At 41.4% G+C, this 25,574-nt stretch overlaps 1 protein-coding gene across 3 annotated transcripts in view; it reads left to right on the forward strand.

Moving 5' to 3' along the window:
- ADHFE1 (alcohol dehydrogenase iron containing 1) overlaps window positions 1-25,574 on the forward strand; it is a 61,252-nt gene that overhangs the window by 21,761 nt on the left and 13,917 nt on the right. For all 3 annotated transcript variants that reach the window (XM_073631748.1, XM_073631750.1, XM_073631749.1), the window contains 9 exons: window positions 3,432-3,485; window positions 3,675-3,829; window positions 6,031-6,227; window positions 6,417-6,494; window positions 9,289-9,394; window positions 9,471-9,623; window positions 12,037-12,135; window positions 13,061-13,139; window positions 20,930-21,026. In XM_073631748.1, the coding sequence (XP_073487849.1) occupies window positions 3,432-3,485; window positions 3,675-3,829; window positions 6,031-6,227; window positions 6,417-6,494; window positions 9,289-9,394; window positions 9,471-9,623; window positions 12,037-12,135; window positions 13,061-13,139; window positions 20,930-21,026 (1,018 nt within the window). The remainder of the gene's footprint in view (window positions 1-3,431; window positions 3,486-3,674; window positions 3,830-6,030; window positions 6,228-6,416; window positions 6,495-9,288; window positions 9,395-9,470; window positions 9,624-12,036; window positions 12,136-13,060; window positions 13,140-20,929; window positions 21,027-25,574) is intronic.

Here is a 25,574-nt window from a genome sequence, read left to right on the forward strand (position 1 = left end):
AATCAATTCGGACAGTAATCTCCATCCTGCAGGGAGGAGAATTTCTGACATCTATAAGCATCAGAGATGCAGGCCTACATGTGCCCATCTTTCCTGCTTAAATGAAGTGTCTGCAGGCAAAGATCATTGCTCTAAGGGAGCTGATTCTGACAGTCAGGGCCAAGAAGGGTCTTTCTGTCCGCCTTTGTATGAGGCTGCAGGGGAAGATGGTGGCTTCATTCGAAGCAGTTCCCTATGCGCAGTTCCAAGCAGAACTGTTGCAACACAGTATTCTGTTGACCTGGAACAGGAAGGTGCAGGCATTAGACTTTCCAATGCACCTGTCGCATGCGATGCGTCAGAGCCTCAGTTGATGGCTCATACCCGAAAACCTACAGAAGGGGAAATCCTTCCTACCGGTTGCCTGGGATCCTCTTGCAGGCAGGACGGATGCGTTGGTGATTCCGTGGCATCGGCTCTCACCGAGTTATGCATTCCCTCCCATTCTGCTACTGCCACGGCTCCTTCGCAGACTCAGGCAAGAAGGGAAGTCGGCACTTCTGGTGGCCCCCGTTTGGCCCAGAAGAACCTGATAAGCAGAAATAGCAGGGATGATGGTGGGTTCCCGGTGGACCCTACCGATACACCCAGACCTGTTAGCTCAAGGTCCGGTGTTCCAGCCTGCCTCACAAATGCTAGATTTGACGGGTGGGCTATTGAATCCCACGTTCTGAAAAATCGTGGGCTTTCAGGTCCTGTCATATCTACCTTGATCAATGCAAGGAAGCCAGCTTCCAGAATGATTTATCATAGAGTCTGGAAAGCTTATGTATCCTGGTGTGAATCCAGGGGTTGGCATCCCAGGAAATATGTCATAGGTAGAATTCTGGATTTTCTACAATTAGGATTAGAGATGAAGCTGGCCTTGAGTACCATCAAGGGCCAGGTGTCGGCCTTATCAGTGTTGTTTCAACGGCCGCTTGCTTCGCATTCTCTGATCCGAAACTTTATACAGGGGGTGATGCGTCTTAATCCTCCGGTTAAGGCGCCCCTAAACCCCTGGGACTTGAATTTGGTTCTATCGGTGTTACAAAAACAACCTTTTGAACCAATACGTCAGATTCCTTTGGTCTTACTGACGAGGAAACTAATTTTCCTGGTAGCTATCTCTTCTGCTAGAAGAGTATCAGAAATAGCAGCTCTTTCCTGTAAAGAGCCTTACTTGATTATACACAAGGATAGAGTGGTACTGCGCCCTCATCCTAGTTTTTTACCGAAGGTGGTTTCAGATTTTCATCTGAACCAAGACATTGTGCTACCTTCCTTTTTTCCAGAACCTTGTTCTTCGGAAGAAAGGTCATTACATTCTTTGGATGTAGTAAGAGCAGTCAAGACCTATCTGGAGGCAACTGCTCAGATTCGCAAGACGGATGTCTTGTTCGTGCTGCCGGAGGGTCCCAATAGAGGACAGGCAGCGTCAAAAGCGACCATTTCTAAATGGATTCGACAGTTGATTATTCAAGCTTACGGTTTGAAACGGAAGGTTCCCCCGTTTCAGATCAAGGCACATTCCACAAGGGCTATTGGTGCTTCTTGGGCAGTGCATCACCGGGCCTCTATGGCTCAGATCTGCAAGGCCGCAACCTGGTCTTCAGTTCATACATTCACCAGATTCTATCAGGTGGATGTGAGAAGGCATGAGGATATCGCCTTTGGGCGTAGTGTGCTGCAGACAGCGGTACAAGGTCCTCAGGTCTGATAGCACCCTACTTGGTTGTGATTCCCCCCCCTCAGTTGGCATTGCTTTGGGACATCCCATCAGTAATTACTGTGGCTCTGTGTCCCGTGATGTCCGAGAAAAGAAAATAGGATTTTTTATTACAGCTTACCTGTAAAATCCTTTTCTTTCGACGGACATCACGGGACACAGAGGTCCCGCCCCTCTTCTAATACACCTATACTGCTTTGCTACAAAACTGAGGTATCCCTGGAAGGGGAGGGGTTATATAGGGGGTTGAACTTCCTGATTAGGGTGTGACCAGTGTCCAATACCTAGTGATACCCTATAACCCATCAGTAATTACTGTGGCTCTGTGTCCCGTGATGTCCGTCGAAAGAAAAGGATTTTACAGGTAAGCTGTAATAAAAAATCCTATTTTTACATTCAGCTGTCAGCGGGGACAGCTGACAGCTGATGACCCAGTGGTCATTAGGGACGCAGCGGCTGCCCGCTCCTTAACAACCGGCTATTAAAAAAAAATACGCATGTAAAAACGCATCAAAAACACAACACTTGCATTTTTTAGCGGGTCCATTGAAGTCTACTACACTCAAAACGCAATCTGCTGCGGGGAAAAAAGTCCCTGATCCTTTCCAAAAATACAGCAGCTGAAAAACACATAGATGTGACTGTGTCTCATAGGAAACAATGTTAAATGGACTGTAGTGCGTTTCTACAAACCACAAAAAGCATAAAAAAAACACATAGGTGTGCACGTAGACTTAGGGCATATTATAGTACTCGAGTGTTTTCATGTCCTCACATTGTATAGTACTGTAGAAGATGTCAATTACATTTTTACAGAGCTACCCAACAAACGTCTCTATTTCTTATGCCCCATACACACGGTCGGACATTGATCGGACATTCCGACAACAAAATCCATGGATTTTTTCCGACGGATGTTGGCTCAAACTTGTCTTGCATACACACGGCCGCACAAAGTTGTTGGAAAATCCAATCGTTCTGAACGCGATGACGTAAAACACGTACGTCGGGACTATAAACGGGGCAGTAGCCAATAGCTTTCGTCTCTTAATTTATTCTGAGCATGCGTGGCACTTTGTGCGTTGGAATTGTCCACACACAGTCGGAATTTACGCGAACGGATTTTGTTGTCGGAAAATTTTATAGCCTGCTCTCAAACTTTGTGTGTCGGAAATTCCGATGGAAAAAGTCCGATGGAGCCCACACACGGTCGGAATTTCCGACAACAAGCTCCGATCGCACATATTCCGTCAAAGTCCGACCGTGTGTACAGGGCATTAGACTTTGGGGGGGGTTTTTTGTTTGTTTTTTGGGGTTTCTTTTAAACCACATTTTCCTTTTTTTTTCCCCTATTATCTGTATTCTCTAATCTATAATTTTATATTTTACTTTTTCAACCAATTTCAGTTCATCTGTGCAATTTTTAACTTTGGACAAGGTCATGCACGTCATAGTCTGGTAGTTTTAATGAGGAAGGATAATGTGTAAATATTAGTTCTTCATAGCAAGCAATCAGAATACTGTTCTATTGTCCGATAAGTGAATGAGAATTTTTGATTGGGTGCTATGGGTTAAAACATTTTAATTTGCCTGCCTGCTTAGATTTGCAAACCTGTATGCTATATTCTGCTCTGCAATATTGCTGATGCATTTGAAATCTGCTAAAGACTGTTTCTTTTACCAGATGGCAATGTCAAACATCAGATATGGAGAAGGTGTTAGTAAGGAAGTCGGCATGGTAAGGATAGAAACCAAATGCAGACCTGCAGACAAATATATTATAAAAGAATATGCATGGTTATTGAAGAGTTCTTGCAGTGAGGCAACTGCTAGTTAAAGACGCGCATATTCAAAATAAGTGTATTAGATATTATTTGTCACCACAAAACAAGCTTTATTTGTGACTGCATATGTATTCTTTGTACAGGATTTGCAGAACATGGGAGCAAGAAATGTTTGCGTAATGACCGACAAAAACCTTGTTCAGCTCCCACCAGTCAAAGCTGTACTAAACTCACTAACGAAGAATAACATTAAGTTCTGCTTATATGACCGTGTCAGAGTGGAGCCTACAGATAAGAGGTAGCTGCACGGCTAAAAAAAAGTTTTATTTTTGTTGAACTCCTAAAATTTAGGAACTTTGGCTTTGAATTTTTTCCACCTGTTTTGCATCATGATTACTGCTATACCCACCTGCTATTCATAGTGGTAACCAAGTTACGATTTTCCACATTAACCAGTATCTAGACTTATGATGGATTTTTTAACCTAATGAGCCGATATAAAATATATCCACATGAACTCAAGGCTTTACATAAATAAAGTCCTTCTCACCTCAAAAAACAATTTTTTGAAAAATGAAAATGCTGTTTAATAAATATACACTATGTTGTCAAAAGTATTGAGACGCCTGCCTTTACACACACATGAACTTTAATGGCATCCCAGTCTTAGGGCTCTTTCACACGGAGGATCCGTATGTCCGTTTTTCATCCTTCCGTTTTCGGATGAAAAACGGACATACATGTATCCCTATGGAGCGTCGGATGTCAGCGGTGACATGTCCGCTGACATCCGACCCGCTCCGATAAGTGTAACGGAGGAAAACCCTACTTTTCCATCCGTTATCGGATCGGGTGACGACGGACTCTACGGTCCGTCATCACCCGATCCCCCATAGGGGAGAGCAGCGCTCTGACAGGTCCATTGCTGCACACTGACCTGTCATTTTACTGCTCAGCGGGGATCGGCGGAGCGATCCCCGCTGAGCAAGCGGGTGTTCACCGTGTGAAAGAGCCCTTAGTCAGTAGGGTTCATTATTGAGTTGGCCCACTCTTTGCAGATACAACAGCTTCAACTTTTCTGGGAAGGCTGTCCACAAGGTTTAGGAGTGTGTCTATGGGAATATTTGACCATTCTTCCAGGAGCACATTTGTGAGGCCAGGCACTGATGTTGGACAACAAGGCCTGGCTCGCAGTCTCCGCTCTAAATTATCCCAAAGATGTTTTATCAGGTTGAGGTCAGAACACTGTGCAGGCCAGTCAAGTTCCTCCAGCCCAAACTCGCTCATCCATGTCTTTATGGACCTTGCTTTGTGCACTGGTCCAAATCATTTGGTGGAGGGGGGGATTATGGTGCGGGGTTTTTTTCAGGGGTTGGCCTTGGCCCCTTAGTTCCAGTGAAGGGAACTCTTAAGGCATCAGGATACCAAGACATTTTGGACAATTTCATGCTCAGAACTTTGTGGGAACAGTTTGGGGATGGTCCCCTGACACATCTTCCTGGTAAGCCGAAAGACCAAAAACTATACTCTCTTCTAGCACCCACCTAGAGGGGTGCTACATCGTGTATATGTAATATTCGGTTTACTGTAGGAGTCTTACCGATGAAGTTTTTTTCAGAAGAAACATAGAAGATTGATGGCAGAAAAAGACCCAATGTGCTATTTTTGTGTGTCTTTGTCTTGGGGTTGGTTTTAATTTTTTTTTTTATATTTATGTCGGATAGACCTATGTTTATCCCAAGCATGTTGTTTTTGTTTTTAAATATTTTTTCTTTTATCCCAAGCATGTTTAAATTATTCTAATGGTGATTGCTTCACTACCACTGTTGGAAGTCTGTTCCAAGCATCCTCTACTCTTTGGTAAAATAATAATATCTAACGATACCTTCGAACATCCTTCTTGCCAGTTTTAGTTTTGTGTTCTTAAGGGGGATGTAAAGTCAGAAGGTTTTTTTTATCTCCTCAGCCCCCCTAACACTTACCTGAGGTCCTTCTCTGTCCAGTGATGTCCACAAGTGTCTCAGCCATTGGAGATTCTCCTTCTTGATTGGCTGAGACACAACAGCAATCAAAGTCAATCAAGTCAATCAAAGTCAGCTAGCCAGTCAGGAGAGAGAGAGAGGGCGGGGCAGGGCTCCGTGTCTGAATGGACACACAGAGCTGTGACTCAGCTCGATTGCCCCCATAGCAAGCTGCTTGCTGTGGGGGGCACTGAACAGGAGGGAGGAGCCAGGATCACAGAAGAGGAGGATCGGGGCTGCGCTGTGCAAATCCACTACAATAGAGCAGCTAAGTATAACATGTTTGTGATTTTTATAGGGAAAAAAGAGACTTTACAATCACTTTAAGCTCCGCTCCATATAGAATATAGTGCTCTCCTGAAAGTTTGGTAATAACCTTTAGCAATAAGTGTGCATGATAACTGAATTTATCTAAGTGGAATTTGTGTGTTGTGTTTTCTTTTTGTAATATCCAATAAATCCTTTCATTTGTATACAGTTTTATGGATGCGATTCAGTTTGCCAAAAAAGAGACATTTGATGCATATGTTGCTGTTGGTGGCGGCTCTGTAATGGACACCTGCAAAGCTGCAAACCTCTATGCCTGTAGTCCTGGTGCTGACTTCCTTGACTATGTCAATGCCCCTATTGGAAAAGGAAAGCCAGTGACTGTAACCCTTAAACCACTCATAGCAGGTAACATATGCATAGAGGGAATACAATTGGGATGGAGATCACAAATTACTGTGATAATAAATTGCACAAATAATGTTTATATATATATATATATATATATATATATATATATATATACCAAATAGTCATAACCATGCTCCCTGGTTATCAAAGATATTGATGACATGTTATGTCCATTTTATTTGACAGTCCCTACTACATCCGGAACTGGCAGTGAAACTACTGGAATTGCAATATTTGACTACGAAGAAATGAAAGCCAAAACAGGTGAGCTACACAGCCTTTTAGAAACCATATTTTTTCTTCTAAGTCTATATTAACAAATCTGCTTAAGCTAGAGAGACCAGCCCACTTTCATCCTGGGCCAGTGATTGGTTGCATGGGCCTCTCCATGATTCAATAAACCTAAAAAGCACAACTCATATGGAACATCCATGTTCGGAGAAACTGATACATTTCATCAATACAGCTTAATGAGGTGATATGTACTAATGGAAAACTCTTGGATGAGCTGCCATGACGTCATTGACCAAATCTGATCATAGCCCTTTGTTTACATTTAGTGGCAAGAAAAGGAGCTGTCATTTACGGCAACTGAGTGATGGGATAAGGCGTGTTGGCAGGTTTTTCTTTCAGCGGGTCAGTTGATGTCATTCAATGTGATTGACATGGATCTACGTAAATCACTGGATGACGTTATTGACGATGAATCTACAATGAGGGACATTATTGTTTTTTGGGTTTTTGTTTTAATAAAGGAGGTGTCAAAAAGCATGTAATTTAACCACTTGAGCTCCAGAAGATTTTACCCCCTTAATGACCAGGCCATTTTTCGCTATTCATTACTGCGCTACCTTAACTGATAATTGCACAGTCATGCAACGCTGTACCCTAACAAAATTTATATAATTTTTTTTCACGCAAATAGAGCTTTCTTTTGGAGGTATTTGATCACCATGGGGTTTTTTACTTTCTGCTATAAAACATATCTAATAAAAAAATTAGAAAATCAAATTTCTTCATAAATTTTGGCCAAAATGTTTTCTGCTACATGTTGCTTTGATAGAAGAAAAATCCCAATAAGTGTATATTGATTGGTTTGCGTGAAACTTATAGCATGTACAAACTATGGTGTAAATGATATATATAGATATACAGTAGATATATATGATTTTTTTTTCTACTACTAATGGTGGTGGTCAATGACTTATAATGGCACTGCGATAGTGGGGCAGGCAATCTGACACTAACTGGTGCTGGGGGGAACTGACTAATGGCCACTGACATTAATACAGTGATCAGTGCTAATACTATACACTGTCACTGTACCACTGGGAAGGGGTTAACATCTAGGGCAATTAAGGGGTTAAATGTGTGCCTAACTATGTTTAATGTGTGCTGCTTTTACTACTAGATATAAACAAGGCCAAGGCTAAATCCAAGGGAAAAACCAAGCTTAACTTAGCCCGCAAACAAATAACCTGTCTAACAGTATGCGTTAAAAGCAGGGGTTTAGTCTGCACACATTTGCAAATGCATGCGTAAGCCACAGAGCCACGTCAAGGCACCCTGTCCCCACAGTGGAGCCACATGCATTCTGATGGATAGGTGAGAACAAGTGGACTGAAGGGGAGCCACCACTTCTTAAAAGGTACAGGGACACACTGAACACCCAGCATATAGCACAATGGCTGCAAAGGTGTCAACGCGTTGCCTGACCAGAAAACACATCAGTGATACAAAAAAGACACCACTCGCTCCCATCTATAGCTGGCTATCAGTAAGAAGCATTGGAAGGCTAACAACAGCGTCTTTTTGTATCACTGTCGTGTTTTCTGGTGAGGCAATGCACTGACACCTTTGCAGCTATATGCTGGGTGTTCATTGTGCCCCTGTACCTTTAAGAAGGGTGGCTCCCCTTCAGTCCACCTGCTCTCACCTATCCATCAAAATGCATGTAAACACACAAATCCCTGTGCTGTCAGGGAAAAGGAGCCCTATCGTTTGTTCCTACTAAGTAGGAAAAACGATCTGTCCCCTCTCCTAGTCAATCCCATCTCTCACAGTTAGAACACACAATTAACTCCTTGATCACCCCCTAGTGTTAACCCCTTCCCTGCCAGTGACATTTACACAGTAATCAGTGCATTTTTATAGCACTGATCGCTGTATAAATGTCAATTGTCCCAAAAAAGTCTCAAAAGTCTCAGATCTGTCCATCGCATAGTTGCAGTACCGCTAAAAATCACTAATAGTACAATTCAAAAGTGTCAGCTGCCACGGGGGGGAGAAGAACCCCCCTGAGAGAAGGCTCCTGCCAAACAATTTGCTTTTCCTTTTGGTACATTTATCCAGTGCAGTGCCTATCCCCCCATACCATTTGTTTGATAGAATCGTTGCCTATATTAACCTTTAAAAAAAAAAAAAAAAAGACTTTTTTTTTTTTTATTTAAACATTTGGCTCCCATCGACTTCAGTGAGGTTTAAATTCCACACCCAAACTTCAATAAGGTTCAACTCTTCCCTAATTGCTAGTAGTGCTACTGATCTCTGTGAAAGATATTAATATTTCCCGAAATTTTTGTATTATCATCCATCCCTGTCCTTATTGTTAACACCATACCCACTAATATATAATTTTGTATACCCAAAATATACATATAAATGTTTGTATACATTTATAAAAGGATGGCAAGATTTATGAGTCAGGTTCTGAACTGGGCAATGGGCATGGTATATGCTATCTCTGCTATCCCTGTGGCTATACCACTGGTCGTAAAGAATTGTGTAGTCATGGTCATCTGACAAAAAATCCTGGGCATATTTAATGTGTACCCAGTGTCATGTACTAAGACCTAAGTTAGGTACATAAATTCATATTCAGACATCAGCCACCTTTGGGTGACTCTTTTAGTACTTACTTAGATACAGCAGGTGACCACAGGGGCATAAAAACGGAGTCATAAGAAAATGAATGGATTTATTTTTCTAATCTGGGAAACCTTGTTAATGTGAATATGATCTATATGGTAAAAAATACACTATTTTTGGATTTTGCTAGGTATTGCTTCTAGAAACATTAAACCGACCCTCGGATTAATTGACCCAGAACATACATTACATATGCCAGAGCGAGTAGTCGCTAACAGTGGATTTGATGTATTGTGGTGAGTAAGTAGTTCTCTTTGCTATGGTGTGAACTTGAGAGCAAAAAAAATGAATGCATCCCTATTTATTTCACAGTCATGCTCTGGAATCTTACACTGCAATCCCCTATAATATGCGCAGCCCTTGTCCAACCAACCCAATCAACCGCCCAGCTTACCAGGGGAGCAATCCCATTAGCGATGTGTGGGCTATACATGCCCTGAAAATTGTCTCAAAGTACTTAAAACGGTAAGTTGGCGTCTCTGACTTTTAAATACCTGTACAAGCAAATAAAACAATCATGACATTTAGAGTCTGGGTAAAGATTATACAGATGCAAAGCATGATAATTAGGTTTAAAACCATCCAACCCACATTTATTTTCCTATGTGATGAGGGTTTTTTTTTCCTGCACTTTGTGGTAATCCACCAATCTCATGCCAATTTATCCCTTGTTGCATAAGCAGTAGTTACATGTGGTGGTGAACCACTTCTTTCCCTTTGAATATAGGAATAGCAAAAATCTGTTTTTTAAAGGCACCACAAAGATGTCAAACAAAAAGAGTGCAGCTGGCTGGCTTCCAGACAGGACAGCTGCAAGATTGGATGTGCCAACATGTCTGTTTATCCTTCGTGGGGACACCTTTCTTTGTTGGTATTCTGGTAGCCATCAATTATCTTGTTCTTTTTACATGTGTTTGAATACATTTAGTACCAAGCATTCCAATGATCTATTTTGAGTGGACCCTGAAGCCCAACACTCTTTCTGGATTCCTATAACATTAGTGCGAAACTCCATGGCGGCCTTTGTGTTCCAATAGCCTGAACCTCTTTTGGGAGGTTTACCCTGTCAGGAAATATAATGATTATGTAACCTATGGTCCTATTTAACCACCGTGATACATCCCCCTGATGAAGATTTGTGTCAAGGATTGAAACGCATTTGGGTTTTTACATGCATTCTTATGTTTATGTGTTTCACTGTGGTTTTCATATATGACCATGGACTTTTATCTTTGCTATGTTTTTGCTATCTTTTATTTTTGTTTGAAATCTTTTTTGTGCCTTTAAAATCCAGATTTTTGCAATTCCTTTTTTTTTTAAGAAGAGTTAGTGAGTTACCCACATATTATCATTTTCTCTCCTAAAAATACTGGCAATTGCATGGATGGTGAACCACTCATCCCTGTTGCACACAGCAGAGAACCACAATCCTATGTTTTCCATTGTGTGATGAGGGATTGTTAACCATCCAGCTCAATGTATCCCTGGTGGGATGAGTAGCATACTGTGGTGAACCACCCACAACTCTTTAAATGTGGAATTGGTTGCACTGTGGTGAACCGCACTTCCCCATCTTTTTCAATGTGGAATGGGTGGCTGGTTCAACAATCCATAGTTTTCCTCATGAGATGAGCTTTGTTAAACCACTCACTCACGGTATTTACCTCATGGTATGAGTAGCAGTTGTGTCTTGTAAATGAACCACCCTCTTCTATCTTCTCCCTCTTTAGATGAGAAGTTTGTGTGCTGTGGTGAACTACTCACCCCATTCACTTCCTCCCTGAAAATTAGGATGATAAACAACCCACCCTCAACATTTCCTCTGTACCAGCCTCCCCAGTATCCCCGTCTCTTCCTTTGTGGGGTGAGGAGCAGTGTGGGATAAGGGAGAGGCAGTTTCACACAATAGAAAACCACCCAAACCTCTTTTTATTTTTTATCATTTTGATCATAGATAGTGAAGAAGTCAACCCCATTTTCCCTACTGGCACGAGGGTTATTTTATCACCCAATCCATGTCTTTGTCCTTGTTGGATGAGAGGTCATTTTGCCAGGCAGCATAATGCAGACTATGGGGGAGACCTGCGAGAGAAGTGTTGCAGACAATGTGGGGGGACCTCTGAGTGCTGATAGTGGTGTAGAGTGTGACAATGTGGTAAAGAAACAGTGGGGTTGATTTACTAAAATTTGAGAGTGCAAAATCTGGTGCAATTATGCATAGACACCAGTCAGCTTCCAGGTGTTATTGTCAAATCTTCATTGAACAAGCTGAAGTTAGGAACTAATTGGCTACCATGCACAGCTGCAGCAGAGTTTACACTCTCCAGGTTTAGTAAATCAACCTCCGTGTATGGTGGGGACATGGACATTGTTGAGAGAGTTGCAGATATGAGTGTGAAACGTGTGTAGTGGCACTGACACTTGTGTACTAGGGATGTGGACACCGGTAAAAGGAAAAGTTCTCTGATGGTGCATGGACCCTACTGGGTGAACAACATATGTGCTGCAGACCTGTCAGTTAGTGTGCAATACCAGAAAAGCTGTTTGATCTGAGAGGAGTTGCAAATATGTTCTAGGCATAAAAAGAAAAGCAGTTCTAAGAAAACCAACTCATATCAATCTATTAGGCATATAAATAAATGTTCGATTTCTTTTTGGTTGGTGGTTAACTTGCGCATCACCACTACTCTTTGAACTGCAATTCACATCATCTTGTATTTCACTTTTTGTATATATATATATTCAATTAGATCAGATGTTTGATGCATTGGAAAGTTTTATATAGTTGCAAGTGAATAATTATGTAAATGTATTTATTCTATTCTTTCACTACTTACCATAAACAATGGAACTCATTCATGCTGGTGATTGTTGGCAGAGCTGTGAAAAACCCAGATGATCGGGAAGCACGTTTCTCCATGCACTTAGCAAGTACGTTTGCTGGAATAGGCTTTGGAAACGCTGGCGTACATCTCTGGTGAGTTAAGAAAAAAAAGGTGCTGCATCTGTTCACATAATAGGACTTCTGAGCTCACTAACCAATGAGCTTCTTATCTTGCGCACAGATTAATAACTGCTTGTTTTTACTTATCGTGTTATAATTATCATACAACCTTATTTCAATCACAGAAAGTGCCAGTTTTAAAGACTCAGGGCTCTTGTAACACAAAGATGTAAAGTATCAAGCAAAACTTCACTTATATCTGTCTGGAGTTTTAAAGAGCTGAAGTCTATAGGTCACAGCAAATATTAATGCTGCAACATGTGTAATAAAAAAAAAAAAGTTTTTAATTGTGTTTAGCTTATCTTTATATAGAACTAGCTTAACTACCGATATCTATTTAAATAATCCCCTACACCATAGCATTTACATTGGTATAGGAAGGGTCATTATTCTGAACCATGTTCATATCTGGGCTATTGCTCATGGGGAACATGCTTATTGGAGGGATTAGCATCTAAAAAATATCATCAGTGTGCTGGTGGTTATTCATTGGCTGGGATAGGACCAAGTTGAATTACTTCACTGCAGTAAATCTGCAAGAACATTTAAAGTCTATATTGCTGTCTGGCAGGGGAGTCTGAATCATATTGCCGACCAGACTGAAATACAGTTCGCAGGTAAACCAGTTCACCTATATTTTGTATACTGTAAGTGCAAATTTTGTTTTATCCTAGAGTTCAGGTTTAACTGTGGAATGAAACTGAAAAATAGTAATCAGCTGCAAAAGGAAATAGGTGGTTTGACTGGTCTGTTAAAGATTGTTATATTTGTTTTATATTTATGTCATCATTTTTATAAAGTATATAATGCATAGACATAGATGATAATGTAATATGGAGGTTTTTATACTAATGACAATGGCCAAATCAACTCAAGTATGCCTTTCTTTTGCTTGTAGCCATGGTATGTCATACCCCATAGCAGGCCTGGTGAAGAAATACAGAGCCAAGGACTACAATGTGGACCACCCAATAGTGGTACGGATTTCTGTAGTTGTATTATGAATCCTGCAACACACCACAGAAACTACTCTCCTAAAACTCACTAATAACTTACTAACTGCTAAAACCAATAGTCATTATATATATTTTTTTTTTAATCCAACAAGATTTTATTGAGTTTGCAGGGAAAGCATTACAACCATTGTAAACAGGATTACACAATACCTCTTATGCAACCCATACTCCAATAGCCAAGTAACAATCTCAATATAACACAGCTAAAAGCTTGTTCCAATCACAGTTAACCTCTATTTATGTCTCATCCGGCATTGATTCCTAACAACCTGTCATATACCAGTTCCATAGGTGCTAATCCCGGTACATCTAACCATGGACCCCATATTTTTTCAAATTTTGGCATGCTACCTCTATGTTGGTAAATCAACTTTTCCATTTTTAGAGTTGTGTTAATACTTTCAGTCCACTCCTTAACAGTCGGGGAGCTATCGGACTTCCAGTGAGTTATAATCAGCCTTCTGGCCTGAAAAAGTACTCTACGCACAGCTTCTCTGTTGTGTCCTTCCCATTCGTATTCCTCCAGAGCACCCAAGAGACACGCTCTAGGGTCCTGTGGAAGACTCACATTAAAGATTGAGTTAATATTTTGCACCACTCCTGCCCAATACATGTGTAACTTGGGACATCTCCACAGCATATGTATCAGGTCACCATGCTCACGTTTACATCTAGTACATGTTGGTTCCGTCAGCCTGTTCATTAAATGTAATCTGTGCGGAGTATAATATGTTCTCAGTAGTATATATAGTTGGGTGAGTTTTTGTGACACATTAAGTGAACATTGGTTCACTACCTGAAAGATCTCTTCCCACTGATCCCCGTCTAGCTGTCCCACCTCTGCCTCCCACCTCTCTCTCACCCTCAAGGGATGGTGTCTCATCACGGATTGCAACAGGATGGCATAGCATTTGGAGATAAATCCCTTAGATGAGCCAGCATCCCCCAGAAGGTTGAAAACCGGGGTCGGGGACAAGTGCCACTCGGAGGAGCGGCCCTGTGTCTGTACTGCGTGTTTAAGTTGCATATAGTAGAATAACATTGATGCTGGCAGATTATACGCTTCTTTTAAATCAGCAAATGTTCGCAACACACCTTCCCTAAATATATGCTTGATATGAGTGATTCCAAACTGCTTCCAACGAGCTCCGCATTGTAATTTAGCTAGTTCCCCATATGTGTCATTATGCCAAATGGGACTATATTCCGTATATCCATCTACGTTTTGGAGATATTTGGTCTTATTCCACACCTTTTGGATCAGACTAAACGTTGGGTATTTTTTATGTGGTTTAGTGAAGGCCAATGCCTCTAAAGCCATGTGAATCGGTCCCTTACCCACTGTGTGAATCATTAGCCTGTGGGATGAGTTTTGTGACGGGACAAATGTACCAATCAGATGCTGCAGTTGGGAGGCCAGGTAGTACAGCCATGGATTGGGCAATGCCAATCCACCACAGTCCTTGGGTCTCTGTAGGTGTTCTAATTTGATCCGGGCGGGACCATTTTTCCAAATAAGGGTTCGGAAAATGGCATTGACTATGTGAAATATTTTTAAGGGGATAACCATAGGAGTATTATGTAGAAAATTGTGGCATAAGAATCATCTTCACTAGGTTTACTCTACCTGCTACTGACATTAAGAGAGAGTTCCAGGTCTTAATTTTGTCTCTGAAGCGCTGTAGGAGTGGAAATATATTTAAATGTATAAAGTCCCGGGGCTGGGACGTGATTTGGATCCCTAAGTATTTTGAAAGTAGTGGCAATCGGGATGGGACAAGTGGCGCACACCTCCTGTGATTCATCTCCATCCAGTAAAAGAAAGGCAGACTTTGACCAATTTATATGTAGGCCAGAGAACTTCCCAAATTTAGATATGGTCGACATGGCCTCCTGAAGGGAGGGGCCGGTGTCACCGAGTAGGAGCATGGTGTCATCGGCGTACAACATAATTTTTTCCTGCATGTCACCGTAACAGAAGCCTGTAATGCCCCGATTTGCCCTGATCCCGATCGCCAATGGTTCAATAGCCAGCGCGAAGAGGAGAGGAGACAGGGGACATCCCTGTCTCGTACCCCTCCTCAACACGAAGCTTGGGGAAAGATAGCCGGAAACCCTCACAGCGGCCTCCGGTCGACTATAAAGGAGCCTGACCCAAGAGACAAACTGGGGGCCAAATCCAAAACTCTGCAAGACCGACCATAGATAATTCCAGTCTATGCTGTCAAATGCCTTAGTGGCATCCAGTGACAGCAAGGCCCTGGAACCCATATTGTCTGCTTTGGATTGCATATTAAGGAATAGCCTTCTCAAATTAACTGCCGTCGATTTATTGGGCATGAAACCAGCCTGGTCTCCATGGACAATTGAAGTAATAACTCCATTTAATCTAATGGCCAGAGCTTTCGCTAATATTTTCACGTCACTTTGTAGCAGGGAGATCGGGCGATACGCTCCCGGATCCACTGGATCTTTACCAGGTTTGAGTAACAGAACAATATTGGCCCTTGACGTTGATATTGGTAGGCGGCCTTCCTCCCGGGCTCTATTAAAGACTTTAAGCAACTGGGGTAGTAATTCAGTAGGATACTGTTTATATATTTCTATGGGAATTCCGTCTTCCCCGGGCGCTTTGCAGTTAGGAAAAGATCCAACCGCATCCTGTAGTTCTTCCACTGTAAGGGGGTTCTCCAAGATCCCTCTCTGATCTTTGTTTAATCTTGGGAAATCTATCTGTCCTAAGTATTGTTCTAACTCCTCAGATGTATAAGATGTACCCGGCTTATACAAATCTTCATAAAACATGTTTAGTTCCTGCAGCACCTTTTCAGGCGTGTTAACTATGTTACCCTCCTTAGTCCTAATAGCACCTATAGTTGGGGACTTCTGGTATGAGTTTGCGATTCTCGCCAGTATGCGGCCTGTTTTCTCGCCCTCCTCAAAAAACGCCTGCTTAGCAAAGAATCTCTTCTTGTCGGCCGATGAGGACAGCAGTTGACGGTATGCAGAAAGAGCCGCCTGCCATGCCTCTTTGGTCGAATCAGAAGGATCCGTGACATATAATTGTTCCATCTCTTGTACTCTAGTTTCAAGTTCATTTTTAAGTGCAGAAGAGTCTTGTTTAACCTTATTCATTTCAGCAATTAACACACCCCTCAAATATGCCTTAAAGGCATCCCATTGCCCAATCATCGATTCATTTGGATCCTGGGTGCGGAAAAACTCACACATGCTCCCAACTATCCCCTCGTGTGAGCGGAACAGTTTCAACCAAAAAGCATTGAATTTCCAAGGGGCTTTAGGTAGTGTAACTATTGGGGCAATTATAAGCCGTATAACCACTGGTGAGTGATCAGATACACTGCGGGGCCTATGTATCATATCAGAAACAAACGGGAGCATGTTTAAGCTGCACACCCCCAGGTCAATTCTAGACAAACAACCATGGGCCTTAGAAAAACATGTAAATTGTCTAACTCCTGGGTTCCTATGTCTCCAGACATCCACCCAGCCCACCTCTTGCAACAACCGCGCCAGGGGGGTATCCCTGGAGAGGGCAGAGGCTCCGGGTCCCGGGTGTCTATCTTCAACTGGATTTAAGCAACAATTAAAGTCCCCCGTTACCAACAGCGGTGCGTCAGGCCTGCCATCCATAAATGTCAGCAGAGACCTAAGCACCGCCGCCGTGAAGGGGGGCGGAATGTATACCACCGCCAGCACACAAGTCAGTGTACCCAACCTGCAATGGAGAAAGACATAACGACCTTCACTATCAATTTCATTTGCGATTTCTTCAAAGTCCAGGTTGCCATGGATCAATACGCTCACCCCCCTAGAATAGGAGGTGTGCGTGGAGTGATAGGCCTTTCCTACCCAGGAGTATCCCAGGAAGCTCACAGTGTCCGCAGTCAAGTGGGTCTCCTGGTAGCAGAGAATTCCGGGGATGTACTTCTTCAAACACATGCGAATCATGGTACGCTTCAATGGGGAGTGTAGTCTCCTAACGTTCCAGGATACTAATGGGATGTCCGCCATGTCTGCTGGTAGGTAAGTAGTGTTGACCGGTACTTTGTGCGCACCTGTGCAAGGTAGTGGATCCACTTCTGTAGCGAGGTTCTGCTAGGTTTGCCATAAGTTTGATGAATTTGTGTCCTGTTGAGATATCATGCGTTCTGCTTGTAGCTTTTATTGCTAGGATCTTCCCCACTTCAGTGGGGGGTGGTGAAAAAGAAAACTTTCTTGTGCTATAAACTGCACATTCTGCCAACATGGCAACTTTAGCAACGTATGTGACATTCCATCGCTCTTTTTTACTGAAAGTGATCATTCGTAAATTCAACTTTTAATCCAATTCGCTCTCATTGCACTGCTTAGGAATATTCAGTCCCCCAGCCAAGGAACATCTGTCAACACTGGAAATAGAGGATAGGGTATGTTCTGGTTGCCCATCTAGAAAAAAGGAACAAAATAACATTTTCTAGTATCCCAGCCCTCTGCAAGTAGCCGGTTTAGTCTTTTCAGTCTTCGTCTTGTGGAGCCTGCTGTTTCAATGCCTGCTCATTTCTATCCAACCAGACTGAAGCGTCCTTAGCGGATTCAAAGAATTGTGCTTGGCCTCTCACCACAATCCGAAGTTTCGCCGGATATAGCATAGCGTATGGGAGTTGCAGAAGTCGCAGTCTGCGTTTCACGTCAGTGAATTTAGCTCTGCGCCTCTGGACCTCTGCCGAGAAGTCCGGGTAGAAGGATACCCGAACGCCATTGTGGAGAACATTTGCCTTCTCTCGAGCCTGTCTCAGCACTGCTTCTCTATCCTTGTAATGTAAGATTCTTGCAAGAATGGATCTTGGAGGGCCCCCTGGTGGAGGTGGGCGTGAGGGCACTCTGTGAGCACGTTCTACCGCAAACATTGGGGAGAATGCATTTTTCCCAAAAAGTTCCATTAGCCAGTTTTCAACATAGGTAGTGGGGTCCCTGCCCTCCACTTTCTCAGGCAACCCCACTATGCGAACATTGTTTCGCCTTAAGCGATTTTCCAGATCCTCTGCATGGTCGCATGCATCCCTGGCTAATTGCAGTGCTGTTCTGGTATCTTGAGTCATAGGTGGTAACTGGTCTTCCATGTCACTGACTCTGCTTTCCACAGCCGTGGTGCGTTCACGTATCTTTTGCATGTCTTGCCTTAGTAATGACAGATCTTCTCTCAGACCCCCAAATTGCTCCTTCAAGGTGTTAACTGAAGCTGTGCAGTTGTTCACAGCTCTGAGTATGTCAGCTAAAGTAGGCTGCATAGCGTCCGGGTCCGCTGGGCTTTGTGGTTCCCCAGATGCAAGGGCTGACTGCTCCCCCTCCTCCTCTTCCCAGAGCACCTGTGTGATGTCTGCCTGCATAACATGTGTCCCAGCCTGGCTGGATGACTGCTCTGTTCCCAATGTCCCAGCCATTTTCTGTGCATAGTAGATCATGTCTCTAGGGGTGTCTTTACCAGCAAATTTTGGCGTCTTACTTGCTTTAGACCAAGAGTCTTTCAGCTTGTCCTGTCCGCACGGTGTGTGCTTCACTGAGGACGCCGCGGCGCCATCTTGGATCTCCAGGCCCGTCATCTCAGTCTGTCCTTTTCGGAACTTTCCTCTGGTGCAGAGAGCCGGCGGATGATCCCCTGGGGTCTCAGGATCGTGCCCGTGCTGCATAGGGCAAAATAAAGTCGGTATGTGGGCTGGGGGGAGGATCGGTTACCGGATCACTGCTGGGAGCTGTGGGAGATGCGTCCTCTCACATGCCTGCCTTGGCCACGCCCCACCTTATTTTGTACTCTTACTTTGGACCTCTCTGTTGCCTGTGATACAGCTGACCACACACTCCTCTAAAAACTAAATTCCCTTGGCCTCTGTGACTCTTGGCTGGTTCTCTTGTTACCTATATCACTGCACTCTCCCTCTTGCCATCTGGGTCCCTATAGGTTCCATCCTTGGACCTCTTCTTTTCTCTATTTACAACTCTTTCCTTTGTCAACTGATAGCCTCTCATGACTTCCAATACCATTTCTATGCTAAGAACATCCAAATCTCCACTATCTTTCTACCCCTCAGCTCACCCTATCCTTCCCCTCACTCATCACTCATCACTAATTTACTAATGATTATATTAGAATGGATGTCACACCATTTACTCAAACTCAATCTATTAAAATTGAGCTCATAATATTTCCCCCCTTCCATGTGCCCTCTCCCCTGATGTCAAGATCAATGGCACAACAATCAATCTCTCTCCACATGCAAAGGTGTTAGGTGTAATCCTGGAATCTGAACTCTCCTTTCTGCCCTACATCCAACTATTGTCCAAATCTTGCTGCCTCAACCGTCGTGACATCTTCAAAATATGCTCCTTCTTAACCAACAATGCCACAGAACTGTTAAATTACTCACTGGTTATCTCTCGCCTTGACTATTGAAACTCCCTCTTTATTAAATTACCTTTACTTAGCCTATCCCCACTTCAGTTGATCATGAATGATGCTATACTCTTTCATCTTACCAGCCCGTGTCTGCTACCTATCAATGCCAATCTCTCCATTGGCTTCCGCTGTTCAGTTTCTGCTACCCCTCAATGCCAATCCCTCCATTAGCTGTCAATCAACCAACCAATAAAATTCAAAATACTAACAACAAACTAAAAAAACATCAACAATTCTGGCCCCAGCTACATCTCTAATCTTGTTTCAAAATACCAACCAAACCATTCCATTTGCTCCTCCCAAAATCTCCTGCTTTTCAGCTTCCCGGTCAGTCACCTCCTTTCATGTCCCCCTCCAGGATTTCTCCGGAACCTCTCCCAATCTCTGGAACTCCTTACCCAATCTGTCCAACTTTCTCCTACTCTATCTACCACTAGGCAATCCCTGAAAACCCATCTCTTCAGAGAGGCCTATCACACCTCTAAATAGTAAACTGAACTTTTATTTTCTCCAGCTGCTCATCCCCCACAGGTATTACCTTTTGTATCACTTGACCCTTCCTTTAGAATAAGCAGGGTCCTCTGATTTCCCTTGTATCGAGTGGTAATGTAACTGTACTGTCTCCCTCCATTTTTTAAAAACGTTACGCAAACTGTTGGTGCTATATAACTCCTATATAATAATAATAATCCTGCACTCACAATTGACTTCTAATTTTGTTTCTATTTTAGCTTAAACAGGATAGTTGGAAAAGTAGTGGCAAATGGCAGTGCACAGTAGGTAAGGATAGCCTTTGCCTATTTGGGTAAAGTGTTAGTTCATATTTTAAGAAAAAAAGAAAAGGTGAACTACAAACATACACCCTGCCCTCCACCCCCGTGCCTGCTGTACTTACCTCTGGAGATGATGAGCTATCATTCTAACTTCTTCCTGCCATTGTAATGCCTTGAATTATTAATGCCCCAATTTTGCTATAAAACACAGCTGGCAAAAAAAAAAGAAAAAAAAAAGGTCCTAACCACAGGCACGTTTGCTGGACAGCTGCATTGCCATGTAATTGTTTAGAAAATATTCATAAAGGCACATGGAAAAAAAGAATTTATATATTGAACAAGATGTCTTAAAGTATTAACTCTATAAGGGTATTGCAACATTTCTGTGATATTTCTCCTTGATTGTTGATTAAGTACATTTTAAAAGTGGGACCATTGTTTATTAAATGACAGTTTAAATTGTGATACCTTTATTAAATATTTAATGTCAATTTCATTCTAATAGCTTGTTTACACTTTAACAGCCCCATGGACTTTCAGTGGTGCTCACCTCTCCGGCAGTGTTTTCCTTTACTGCAGCCATGTGTCCTGAGCGCCATCTGGAGGCAGCTGAGATACTTGGTAAGAATTTAGGTATTTTAAGTCAGGGAATTGACTGTATGACTCTGAAGATGTGGAAAACAAAACAAAAAAAAATGTATATATATAATTTATATAAAACTTTTCAAAGTAGAGGAAAGCCGCACCCAGTCTTCAATTAGTGCAGTGCGATCTGGTCATCCCACTGACCAAAATATAAGAAAAAGTCCAGAAGATCGCTGCACTTAAAATTTCTTTGTTGAACCAAAGGTCAAACAAACATTACCTAATGTGTAAGTTCATTACTTTTCAGGCGCACAAGTTTACGCCCTTCTTCAGATCAATCACACATCTAAAGTCAGAGCTACACACATGGCTTAAATACCATAATTTCACACATTTGGAATCAATTATGTGATAAGCAATCGATTGAATGCAATTTAAATCCTTTTCTTAGACATCCTTATCTCACAGGTGGGGAAATGGTTAGCCAAACGTAGAATCCTCTCATATTTCAACAGAAGCCTTCAACACATTTAATCTGTCAAAAAGAAACATGTACATAATGTATCACCATCTAGACATTACATCGAATTAATTATCACCTAAATGAACAGATATAAATCCAGATCTGTTGTCAACCCCTTGGGGGCAATCGTATCAAGAAAATTAATCCAATATACTTCTCACTTTTTTAAAATAGATTCTCGGTCACCACCCCTTCTATTCTTGTTAATCCCCTCCAGCACCATGAATTTTAATTGGGAAATCGAATGTCCTTTCTCCAAAAAATGCCTCACTAAAGGCAACTGTACCAATTTGTCTCAGAATATTTATGCCTTGCTATCCTATCTTTAACTTTCTGAATGGTCTCTCCAATGTAAAGTAACCCACGTGGACATTTTTTTTGCATATATTACATATGACGATGGGCAAGTGTAATAACCTTTGATTTTAATATCATAACCCTTATGTGGATGGGATATACTCTTGCCTTTTATCATGGAGTTACACTGTATACTTGATAGACATGGGTAAGACCCTGTGTTACGGGATCCCAAAAAAGTTACTAATGGGCTAGGTGGGATATATTGGTCAGATCTGACCAATCAATCCCTTAATGTTCGACCTTTTCTATATGAGGATAAGGGGGGAGCTTGGAATTCACTAATATTCAGATAATAATCTCTTAATAAACCCCAATGTTTCTTAGGGATATTGTGAATATGAAGTGAATATGGATGATACTGTGACACAAATAGAATTCTTCTATCATTTCTTTGGTGATGCCTATTATCTGCTAAATGTGTATGTTCCCTTTTAACTAATGAAGTTGGATAACCTCGCTTGACAAGCCTGGTCTCCATTTCATTTAATCTTACTTCACATTGTTGTGGATCACTAACAATTCTTATAACCCTATGCAGTTGGCTCCAAGGTATCGAATTAAACACTCCATGGGGGTGAAAACTCTTGTAGTGTAATAATTGATTACGATCAGTATTTTTTATAAACAGATCACTCTCTATGTTCGTACCATTTATTTTCAGTAATGTGTCCAAAAATGAGATCTCCCTATTACTATACAAGACATTAAATTTCAGACCTGGGACTAAATAATTGATATACTGATCAAACAATAAAAGGGTTCCAATGTCGCTATCCCACACCACCAAAACATCATCATAAATATATTTGCGTACGGGGGTGCAACATTGGAACCCATCGCTGCGCCTTTAATCTGCAAATAATGGGTCTCTTTAAATAAAAAATAGTTCTCTTCAAGAACAATTTTAAGCAATGCAAGCAAAAATCAATTTTTTTATCATTATAGCACTGTGATTGTATCAGTAGCCGCCGGCAGGCTTCCATACCCAAATCATGTGGAATGACAGTGTAGAGACTAGAGACGTCCCAAGTGACTAGAAGAGGGTCAGGTCCCACTCGTATATTCGTAATTTTCTCTAAAAATTCGCCATTATCATGCAAATATGATCTGGTATTAATTACCAATGGAGTGAAACATCTATCCAAATATTGCGCTAATAGAGTGGTGACTGACTCTGTTCCAGACACTATAGGACGCCCCGTGGAATTCAAATGGTCCTCATGAATCTTTGGTAATATGTACAGTACCGGTGTGAAAGGATAATCGCATATTAGAAATTTTTGGGTGTCATTATCAATAATACCATCTTTAAGGGCTCTCAGTACCACTGAACCTGAAATACATATACATATACATATCTTAGTACCTCAGCTTCATACCGCAGGGGGTCCATAACCACAATTGCTCCCCCTTGTTGGCCTGTTTGATGACAATATCTCGCCAAGCCGACAAGGAGGACAGAGCTTCACTTTCTTTACGACTAAAGTTGTTCGGTATATGGCTCAATTTAGACTTGTCACCTAAAAATGAATCAATGTCTGCATTTACTTTATCAATGAACACCTCAACGGCAGAGCATAGGTAGGAGGTACAGTAGTGCTTTTAGTTCTCAAATGAAAATTCTTGATAGACAATGGTAATACACCTAAATCTGGTAAACCTTGTATTAAAGAAAAATAAACCTAATAAATCTAAGTTGCCTATAAAAGCGGTACAAATCCTGTCTCAACACAAATTCATTCATTTTTTCTTTAGGGCAAAAGCCTAAACCTCTGTTTAATACCTGTACTTCAGGCTCTGTCAATGATATTGAAGAAATATTGTATACCACATTGTCCTCTAATGCCTCCGACGGTTCTGAAGTCTGGTTGTTACTCCCCTGGATACTCCTTTTCTTGTATCATTTGCCTCCCCTCCTGATGCGTGGTCTGTTGTGGCTTTGGTCAAAAAAGAGGTAGTAGATACATTAGATGATGACCCTGTAGAGGCAATTGAAGAGGAGGAGGTGGAGATTTGTTTGTGCTGTTTTCCACATCTGTATGTCTTGATGTGATGGTAATTAGAATTAGACCAATTGTATACTCGGCTGTTGGTATAATCATCCTTGTCTCATTCCAGTTTAGTACATTTGAGCAATTCCACATTCTTTCTTAAGGCAGTTAATTTTTTTTGTTTTTGACTTTGATATCCTCGCTGCTAGAAAATTCCTCCAGTTGTTTCTCAATATCAGCAATCTGCTGTTTAATCACCACTCTTTCCTGTTGTAGGAATTGCACTGTGAATGTCATTATATAGAACGAACATTTGTTCACAATCTGTGCAAACTTTGTTTTGAAATCAACATTCTATGAAAATAATGTAGATACAAGGCGAACTCTTAAACCCCTAGGGATCATCTGTAATCTGTAATATTCTGCCAATGTTACTTCATGTAACTCCATAGTGACAGATCGTTGTAACAGTTTCTCCATTTTGCGGGTTAACTGTATACAAGATGAATGGGTTAGAATGTCCCTTGATCCTACCGTATCTGTGAAGATTTTAGAAGCATCTGCCTCTGTGAATGAGAAGGATCCACTGATCTATTTTATATATATATATATATATATATATATATATATATATATATATATATATATATATATATATATATATTACACAGTATCTCACAAAAGTGAGTACACCCCCTAAAAATTTTTGTAAATATTATTATATTATGTCTTTTCATGTGACATCACTGAAGAAATTACACTTTGCTCCAATGTAAAGTAGTGAATGTACAGCTTGTATAACAGTGTAAATTTGCTGTCCCCTCAAAATAACTCAACACACAGCCATTAATTATTTATCAAAAGATCAGCGCTTCGGGATATTAGAAACTGCTGCCCCCCTATATAAACAGGGAACACCTAAGTGAAACCCAAAAGATAAATGAAAATAGGGAGTGGCGCTGTTATAGGAAAAGTGTATCAATATAATAATTCTTCTTGAAGATATAAAGTGACAGGTGCTAAAAGTTATTATAAAAATAATAAAGTGTATCAATGCAATGATTTTTTAGTTATAAATATAAAGTGATAGGTGCTAAATTGTGCAAGAGAGAATAGTGAACAATGAGAACTCTATATCATATAATCTATGTCACTATATCATATAAGTGAAAAAACAAAAAACGCACAAAAAATATAAAAGTGACATGTGCTTATAGGTCCCATATAAATTAGTCCTTTGGATTAGGGATCTAAAGTGACAGGTGCAAAGATATATTAAATATATGTGCAATAGAAATCAATATGCAATAAAAAACAGAAATTTAAAAAAAATGTATAATTCATCAACTCGCTGTGTAATAAAAATATATATATATATATATATATATATATATATATATATATATATATATAATATATATATATATAGTGTTCCCTTCCGCATGAAACGCTCTCAGCGTCGCTCCCAATAGTGGGTGTTGTTGTAGACTGTGTGGTGATTTCTTCCATGGGATCCAAGGGAGGAATCTTAGGTACAGTGTCGATGAGGTCTCCTCCAAGGTGACCCAGTCTTTCTGTTCCCTATGGCAATTCCAATCTAGGATGCTAGCTAAATGTACCCCAAAGTGGTAAAGTTTAAAATCTAGGAGACTGATACCCCCCGTTCTATCGGCTTGGTAAGGGTGTCAAGTTTTATGCATGGTTTTTGCC

This window comes from Aquarana catesbeiana, linkage group LG05, assembly GCF_042186555.1.
Source record: "Aquarana catesbeiana isolate 2022-GZ linkage group LG05, ASM4218655v1, whole genome shotgun sequence".
In the NCBI taxonomy this organism is placed as follows: Eukaryota; Metazoa; Chordata; class Amphibia; order Anura; family Ranidae; genus Aquarana; species Aquarana catesbeiana.